Consider the following 9,715-nt stretch of genomic DNA (forward strand, 5'->3'; position numbering starts at 1 on the left):
GGCTCACACCTGTAATCCCAACACTTTGGGAGACCAAGGTGGGTAGATCATTTGAGGTCAGGAGTTCAAGACCAGCCCAGCCAATGTGGTAAAACCCCATCTCTACTAAAAACACAAAAATTAGCCAGGTGTGGTGGCATGCACCTGTAATCCGAGCCCCATCTACTCAGGAGGCTGAGGTATGAGAATCACTTGAATCTGGGAGGTGGAGGTTGCAGTGAGCCAAGATTGTGCCACTGCACTCCAATCTGGGCAACAAAGTGAGACTCTTTCTAAAAAAAATCAAAAGTGGAAAGAGCTTCATTAAAGAGTACCACAACATGTTGTTATTAATGATAAAATAAATTTTGAGGGCCAGGCGTGGTGGCTGACTCCTGTGATCCCAGCACTTTGGGAAGCTGAGGCAGGTGTTATCACCTGAGGTTGGGAGTTCGAGGCCAGCCTGACCAACATCGAGAAACCCCGTCTCTACTAAAAATACAAAATTACCCAGGTGTGGTGGGACATGCCTGTAATCCCAGCTACTCGAGAGGCTGAGGCAGGAGAATCGCTTGAACCCAAGAGGCAGAGGTTGCAGTGAGCCGAGATTGTGCCATTGCACTCTATCCTGGGCAACAAGAGTGAAACTCCGACTCAAAAAAATAAATAATAATAATTATTATTATTTTTGAAAAACAAATTTTTTTTTTGAGACAGAGTATCACTTTTGTTGCCAGGCTGGAGTGCAGTGGTGCTATCTCAAGCCCACTGCAATCTCTGCCTCCTGGTTTCAAGCAACTTCCTGCTTGAAACTTCCGAGTAGCTGAGATTACAGGTGCCTACCACCACACCCAGCTAATTTTTGTATTTTTAGTAGAGACAAGTTTTCATCATGTTGGCCAGGCTGGTGTTGAACTCTTGACCTCAGGTGATCCACCCATCTCAGCCTTCCAAAGTGCTGGGATTACAGGTGTAAGCCACTGCCCCTGGCCAATTTTTGAATTTTTTGTATTTTATTCAAGTAACAGTCAAACACATTCAGAATCTTAAACAGCATCATATAGCAGAATGTAATAAGTAAGTTCTGACTGAATAAAAACGTCAAAATAAAGTTCTTAAAACAAATTTTTATCCTAATGGTTCCCTGTAAGAAACCCACCCCTCAAATTTAGCATAATTTGTTCTTGAGTACCATAGGTTTTCATATAACTACAGTAGACCACTCTTGGCACAGTGCTTACTAACATCATTACCTGACTAAGTCTCAAGCTGTATTTTAGCATTAGACCATACTTCCCAAATTTTTTGGCAAGAGAATTCTGACCTGACACTAATTTTAAAACGTATCATAAAAGATAACTTAAATATGATTATTCTAACATTTTTTTTTGGAGACAGGGTCTTGCTCTGTCACCCAGGCTGAAAAGCAGTAGAGTAATGATGGTTCACTGCAGTCTTTACCTCCCAGCTCAAGAGATCCTCCTGCCTTAGCCTCCTGATTAGCTAGGACTCTAGGGGTCCACCACCATGCCCAGATTATTTATTTTTTAATTTTTTGTAGAGACAGAGTCTCACTATGTTGCCCAGGCTGGTCTTGAACTCCTAGGTTCAAGCAATCCTTCCACCTCAGCCTCCCAAAGTGCTGGGATTATAGGCATGAACCACCACACATGGCTAATTACTCTTACTTTTTTCCTTGAAAGTGAAATCTTCCAAAATTAACTCTGCAATTTAAATGAGAATAAATTTCTATTTCAAAATAGTACATAAATTGTAAGATATGGAAGGCCACAAAAAGATGCTGCTTTGCAAAATTTCTCAAATAATTAAGCAATAATAAATTTGTATTATTGTATTAACAAAACATATTTCAATGTTATTATAATCTCAGCTTGCAGGTCAGTTAGTTTTCTTCATATTAGGGAATATAATGTTAAAAAGTTAACACAATTTGGGCAAAAACTTATCTAAACTCTTCACCCTTAAGTTTCTGAGCTATTGTTCATCCTACCCAACAATGCTGGCCTCAATTAGCCATTAACACTACCTATAGGTATTAACAAAACTAATGTATACTACACATAAGAATGGTGAGTAGCATGAGTCCCTTTATTTTATTTATTTATTTTTTTTGAGACAGAGTCTCACTCCGTCACCAGGCGCCAGGCTGGAGAGCAGTGGCATAATCACAGCTCACTGCCGCCTTGACTTTCCGGACTCATGTGATCCTCCCACCTTAGCCTCCTGAGTGGTTGAGACTACAGGTGTGTACCACCATGCCCGACAACTTTTTCGTATTTTTAGCAGAGTCAGGTTTTCACCATGTTGCCAGGCTAGTCTCTTAACTCCTAGGCTCAAGTGATCCTCCCACCTCAACCTCCTAAAGTGCTCAGATGACAGGCGTGAGCCACTGTGCCTGGCCCAAATTTTCAATTAAGTAACAACAACAACAACAAAAGATGACAAGCTCAACATAGAACATTGTACACTCAGCACAATATAATATTAGCAGGCTATAGTCATTTATTTTGCATATTGTATATCACAGAGCCTGATAAATATTAGTGTTTAGTGACTAAATATTAATCTAATTAAGAAATATAAAGTAACTTTTAAAGATAACTTTGAGGTCTGTCATTTCCATTTATTCAAATGTGCATTTCATTTTTTTTTTTTTTTTTTTAGTTGTTGTTTCACTCTTATTGCCCAGGCTGGAGTGCAATGGCGCGATCTCGGCTCACCTCAACCTCCGCCTCCCAGGTTCAAGCAATTCTCATGCCTCAGCCTTCTGAGTAGCTGGGATTATAGGCACATGCCACCATGCCCAGCTAGGATTATAGGCACATGCCACCATGCCCAGCTAGGGCATCTGTCAAACAAATCCTCCACTGGAAGCAATGTTTACCACCAAATTCATTTTAAATTCCTAAATTCACAAGCCTCTGCCCTAATTTCTTTTTTTTTTTTTTGAAACGGAGTTTCGCTCTTTTTACTCAGGCTGGAGTGCAATGGCGCGATCTCGGCTCACCGCAACCTCCGCCTCCTGGGTTCAGGCAATTCTCCTGCCTCAGCCTCCTGAGTAGCTGGGACTACAGGCACGCACCACCATGCCCAGCTAATTTTTTGTAGTTTTAGTAGAGACAGGGTTTCACCATGTTGACCAGGATGGTCTTGATCTCTTGACCTCGTGATCCACCCACCTCAGCCTCCCAAAGTGCTGGGATTACAGGCTTGAGCCACCGCGCCCGGCCCTCTGCTCTAATTTCTAAACCAGTATAAGCCTCACCTTGCTCAAAGCATACAGATCCAGGATTTTTCTCTCTACCACAGGGATCTTCAGAGTAGATCCTTGAAGTTCCCAAAATTTTGCTAGTTGATCCAAGAAATCCAGTCTCACTCTGGTCATTGCCTAAAATTATTAAAATACAGAAATAAGAACTAAGTTATGATTGAAAGGAATGAGTATAACAGAGCAGGGGTCCCCAAACCCCGGGCTGTGGACTGGTACCCATCAGTGGCCTGTTAGGAACCCAGCCACACAGCAGGAGGTGAGCAGCAGCAGCAGCAGCGGGCAGGCGAGCAGGCAAGCATTTACACAAACCCTACTGTGAACTGCATATGCAAGGGATTTCGGTTGTGCACTCCTTATGAGAATCTAACAAATGTCCGATGACCTGAGGTGGAACAGTTTCATTCCAAAACCATCCCCCATACCCCCATCTATCCGTGGATAAACTGTCTTCCATGAAACCAGTCCTTGGTGCCAAAAACGTTGGGGAGCGCTATAATCGAGGTACTCATTTCTCTAAAGAAATTCAAAGACTTTTCATTATTGCTTAGTCCAACCCTGTAAAACTAGCCAATAATAAAGATGCAAAAGACTTCTAACAAACTTTATTCATTCAGGCAAAAAAGTTACTACTCTGATTTATTTTAAAAGCTATACTGGCAACCAAAACAGTTTTTTAAGTTTGTTCAACTTTATGCTGACCAGAAAATTCAGTAAATCGGATCCTCCTCAGTCTCTAACATTCTGTCATTTCATCCACAGGTAAATATGCACACTTTTGGTGCATCAACCCTCTACCTCACTCATATTAGAATGCTTCATCAAGTATCTAATTACAAGAAACTAAAAAGAAAAAAAAATATGTATTGTGGCCAGGCACGGTGGCTCACGCCTATAATCCCAGCACTGTGGGAGGCTGAGGTGGGTGGATCACCTGAGGTCTGGAGTTCCAGACCAGCCTGGCCAAAATGGCAAAACTCCGTTTCTACTAAAAATACAAAAATTAGCTGGGCATGGTGGCTGTAATCCCAGCTACTGTAATCCCAGCTACTGTAATCCCAGCTACTAGGGAGGCTGAGACAGGAGAATCATTTGAACCTGAGAGGTAGAGGTTGCAATGAGCCAAGATCACACCACTACACCCTCATCTGGGTAACAAAGCGATACTCTGCCTCAAAAAAAAAAAAAAAAAAAAAAGTATGTAGTAAACTCTCAGAAATGTTTTGAGGGAAAAGAAAAAAAAACAACTCAGAATGACATAATAAACCTTTGCTATCAATGATTTTCCTTCTGTACTCTAAAAGTTTTCATATCACAATGAAGAACCTTCTAAAAATCAGCAGACAAGAAAAACAGCAATGCATAGCCTTCTATTTAGAAAACGTAAGATAAATTAGTAATACTTAGAGGAAGATCTTTTTTTGTGTGTGAAACGCAGTCTCACTCTGTTGCCTAGCTGAGTGCAGTGGTGCGTGCAATCTCAGCTCACTGCAACCTCCACCTCCCCGGTTCAAGCAATTCTCCTGCCTCAGCCTCCCGAGTAGCTGGGACTACAGGGGCCCACCACCATACCCAGCTAATTTTTGTATTTTTAGTAGAGATGGGGTTCCACCATATTGCCCAGGGTGGTCTCAAACTCCTGACCTTGTGATCCACTCACCTTGGCGTCCCAAAGTGACAGGATCACAGGCGTGAGCCACTGCACCCCGCCAAAGGAAGATCTTAATAAATCAGATTAACAGTCCTGACAAAGTTCCATTAAAACCAAAACCAAAACAAAGGAAAAAAAACTTTGAAAACTAGGGTTTTAAAATAGGATTTAAAAATCCATTTTCCAAGAACCACGGGAGACAGAATCTTCCGAGATTAACAAAAATTTTAGTAGAGTAAGAAACACTAGAGAAAGTAGAATTTAGGAATTCTAAGTCTCTGAAGCTAAGCACTGAACATTTCCACTAGAAAAACAGAGCTACAGATAGTTTCTCATGATCTCAGTTAAATGGAAAAACCATAACTACTTTGCACAATGTTTTTAAAAAGCATACTCTTCCTCCAAACATCAAGTAACTATTCCAGTCAGTACCAATTAACACAAACTCTAGGCTACGCAAAGTTCTCTACCTACAGCCCTAACAATAAAGAATGAATCAGGAGGAAGAAATGGTGACATAACACTTACCTCAAGTTCATTCAGGCGCTGGACTCTTGGAGTGAAACGAAAGCTTTTTACTTCACAGGCGAATGGAGGCTGCCAGTCCTAAATAGAAAGTTTTTTTTTCAAAACACAGTGGTAGTAAGCAAGGAATGCATTACTTATTTCTTTAAAGGGGGGTTTTGCCACAAATCATGGTGATAATAGACTAACTTATAAGTCTTCTTTATTATAGAAACAAAATGAGCAAATATTTTAGATAAAGTAATTTTAATACAGGTTGAGTACCCCTTACATGAAATGCTTGGGATGAAAAGTGTTTTGGATTTCACTTTCCATATTTTGGAATATCTGCATATACATAATGAGATATATTGGAGATAAGACCCAAGTCTAAATACAAAATTCTTTTATTTCACATAAAGTTATACATGTAGACTAAAGGAAGTTTTATACAATATTTTTAATAATTTGGTGCATAATACATGTGTACACCACCATCAGAAAGGAAAGGTGTCACTATCTCAGCCACCCGTGTAGACAATCTGTGGTTGTCTGGCATCACCATCATTTCTGACTCTGCATTTACAAGCTACCAATAAACAATTATTTCCTTACACTTATTCCCACATAAGTAGCTAACAGAAAAATATAACATACCATTAATACAATGAAAAAAATAATCTGTTCAAGCTAGGCTCAGTAGCTCACACCTACAATCCCAGCACATTGGGAGGCTGAGGCAGGAGAATCACTTGAGCCCAGGAGCTTGAGACCAGCCCAAGCAACAGAGTGAGAACCTGTCCCTATAAAAGAAAAAGAATAATAATGTTTCAGGGTAACCTGGTTTCAGATTTCAGAGCATTTTGGATTTGGAATTTTTTTTTTTTTTTTTAGCTCACTATGAATCTACTATAAGGGGGTGGATCTGGAATTTTTAAAGTAGGGACACTCAACCTGTATTGCTCAGAGAAGCAATCCTCTTCAAACCACTCCCACTATTTATATCCCACAATTTTATGCTTTCCGAAGTTACTCAAGTGAAATTCACTGAGGTCATGTACCACAAAGCAGTGTCTAGTAAACATACAGGTTTACCAAAATGAAAAAAAAAAAAAAATTTTTTTAAACAAAAAAGGGGCAGGGTGCAGTGGCTCACACCTGTAATCCCAGCACTTAGAGAGGCCAAGGCGGGCAGATCACCTGAGGTTAGGAGTTCAGCCTGACCAACATGGAGAAGCCATGTCTCTACTAAAAATACAAAATTAGGTGGGCATGGTGGTGCACGCCTGTAATCCCAGCTACCTGGGAGGTTGAGGCAGAACTGCTTGAACCCAGGAGTCAGGAGGTTGCAGTGAGCCAAGATCACGTCATTGTGCTCCAGCCTGGGCAACAAGAGTGAAAGTCCATCTCAAAGAAATAAAAATATTTTTTAAAAAGGGTAAAATTAAAGATTAAAAAGAAACTTTGAAAAAGAACTTATTTATTTAAACAATTTTTTAAATTTATGTGTAATGTGACAGAGCACTTTATGTTACACAGGTGTTTTGTTCAAAGCCCACCTTCTGGAAACCCTTAAAAAAAAAAAAAAAAAAAGTAAGCAAACACACAAAACAAGGACAATTTTCAGATTGTGATATAACTAAAATGAGATAGCATATTTCACATTGGGGTTTAAAGAACATAGTTTGATTTGGCCTAAATAGTAGTAAACCTATTTTAAAAAGTGAGAAGTAGAAAAAAACAAAACAAAACCCTTACCTTGGAAACTAAAGAAACTACCAATACTAAAATTAGATTCCGAGTGTAAACAAGATTTATTTTCAACAAAAAGCATTATTTCAGCTTCCAGCATTTTTTAAGTTAAAAAAAAAAAAAAACTTTTTTTTTTAAATCGAATAACCTTGAATAGAATTTCTAATGAATAAATTCAAGAGTAGATTAAAACATGATTTAGGAAAACCTTCAATGCTTAAGATATTAACATTAGGTCATTATGATAGAAAAAGGGTTAATTGGAAGTTTTTGGAGGATGGCATTGCATATCACAGCAATTATTTGTTAATCCTCTGCTTGAAATGAATAGCCTATAACCTTAAACAAATTCATTCAACATAGTGAGGGCATTATGTCTGTTTTAGAATCAGAAAAACTGATCTAGGTTCAAAGTATACTCTGCTACTTGCCCAAGATCTCACATTTGGTGTTTTAACTAATCCAGACTTGCAAACATAAAGCAAAATGTCTTCAAGAAGCAATGACTAAAGCGATGGTTCAAAAACCTCAACTTACATGAAGAATCATCTAAGATTAGTTGCTAGAAAAGCAGAAACTTCCACAACCAGAAGCCTAGAAATCTGCATTTAAACAAGTATCCAGTTGACCCTGGTGCAAGTGGTCCAGCTACGTCATTTAAAAAGCACTTGGTCTAATGGGTACAGAAAAACACCTTTTGACCTTGAGCACTTTGACTCAACCTCTTGGGGCATTAATTCCCTCCACACAAGGGATAGTGTCTGCTTTCCTTACCTCAAAGGCGAGATTATAATTAACCTTACAGGCAAACCTAATTACCTGCAATAACTGATTCTAAAATCGTTGATGTTTAGTTCCCTATGTCAAGAGATTTCAACATTTCCTTCCACCTCCATTATAGACCAATTCTTCATAAACCTCTAAATTTTAGAATAATTGCTGCTCCTTCTCTTCTCCCCGGTAAGACTTTTCACTGCAGCCATAATTAGTCTGGAGTTGTTGTCTAGCGATACCATCCTGGGGGACTAAAGCTCAGATTACCTTTTGAGAAACCCTAACCCTGAGATAAGGCCTGCAAATTATTTGATCCAAGCAGGTCTTGAATAAAGAGATAGCCGACTATCAAACCATAATGAAGATACGTGAGGGAAGAATATGTCATGTCATAATACTGTACTTTAAACACCATTTTGCTCAACGAAAGGCCTAAAGCCTTTCGTTACCCTTGCCCACAGCTGAGAAAAGTATCAGTTCCCAAGTTCTAGGCGGAAGAGGCCCAGAGACACCACTTTCTCGCGTTCAGATGTGTCTACATAAGACCACAAAAGAAACCGTGGCAAAAACATCCAGAAACAGCCTCCAGTGGTCGCAAAACAGGGAGAGTACATACAAAAGAACAGAAGGACCAGAAAAGTAAGGCTAAACCCAGGGTATGGACTCCCCCATTCTTCCTTCTCCCGCTCTCTCTTCACAGACTGAGGTACCTTGGGCGGCCGAATTTTGCAGATGCCGGTTTTCTCCGCCAAAGGCCGGATGCGACCGATAAAGCTGAGAGGATCTGTGAACTCCTCCCAGCTCGGCTCAAAGACAGGGCACTCTGGGGGTGGCACGAACTCCGCCGCGTAGCCCCCCGGCCCCACGCCCGCCATTGCAACGGCCGGGGGGGGGGTGGTCCCCGTGGGGAACAGGTGGAGAGAAGCTGGCTGAAGCCCACTGAGTTTGTTCACGTCCCCTGACACGGGCCGAAGCGCATCTTCGCGGACGAGAACTGTTCAACACAGAAACCCGAGAATCGCTTCCTCCTCCCGTTTGTTATTGTTTCTCGCAGGGCTTTTCCTCTGAGGTTCAGGACTTTTCCGGAAGTTATCGTGCTGTCAAATCCCTCCGCCCCCTGCAGGAAACAGAATCCTTCCGCAGCGGCGCGAAGCCTGTCTGTCTGACCCTTCCTTCTTCCTTTCTTGCCCGGCAGCCCAGTGTGGCTGCTTCTCTCCTTGCCTGCCAAAGTTCAGCCCAGTCCAACGACTCCACACGGCTTGCTCTTGGTAGGGGGTTGGGGAGGGGCACGATCTCTCCTTCACGAGTGTTACGGTAGAGGGAAGCCGACTGGGCGAGGCGAGGCGTGGCGCAGCGCGACGAATTCTTCCGGCGCGGAGGAATGTGTAATGCCCCAGAGGGCAGAGGTTGTGCTTCCGGTGAGGAGGGGCCCTTTCCTTTTTGTGTATGTGTGCACTCGAAAACACGCCGGGTCTAACCTCAGCCACCCAGACTAGCTGCCTGTGCTGCGTGATTTGTTTTAACGTGCCCGGCTGCGTTTATAACAAGTAGCCTTTCCAGCATTTTGTCTCTTTTTAGCCCTTTGAATGCAGATATCTTACAGTAATGTCACCCTGCCACTTTATACCCGCCTCTTCTCCAGTAAAACAAGTGCAGGTCTAACCCATCCCCTAAATCCTGTCATCTGGCTTTAGACATCATCCAGGAATAGCTTTTCCTTTTACACAGGACGCGGCAGCTGTCCTGAGTTACAAGCCAGTACGTCT

General features: G+C 41.5%; 1 protein-coding gene across 1 annotated transcript in view; it reads right to left on the reverse strand.

Annotated features, from left to right (window-relative positions):
• Positions 1-9,034, reverse strand: part of KDM5A (lysine demethylase 5A) — a 95,929-nt gene extending 86,895 nt beyond the window's left edge. Inside the window, exons 1-3 of the mRNA XM_032254393.1 lie at positions 8,660-9,034; positions 5,448-5,525; positions 3,266-3,388 (exon numbers count right to left, since the gene is read on the reverse strand). Coding sequence (XP_032110284.1) covers positions 3,266-3,388; positions 5,448-5,525; positions 8,660-8,824 — 366 coding nt within the window. The 5' untranslated portion in view covers positions 8,825-9,034. The remainder of the gene's footprint in view (positions 1-3,265; positions 3,389-5,447; positions 5,526-8,659) is intronic.
• Positions 9,035-9,715: the final 681 nt, after the last annotated feature.

The sequence above is a fragment of the Sapajus apella genome, unplaced genomic scaffold, assembly GCF_009761245.1.
Source record: "Sapajus apella isolate SASKATOON/1434 unplaced genomic scaffold, GSC_monkey_1.0 scaffold86, whole genome shotgun sequence".
Taxonomy (NCBI): domain Eukaryota; kingdom Metazoa; phylum Chordata; class Mammalia; order Primates; family Cebidae; genus Sapajus; species Sapajus apella.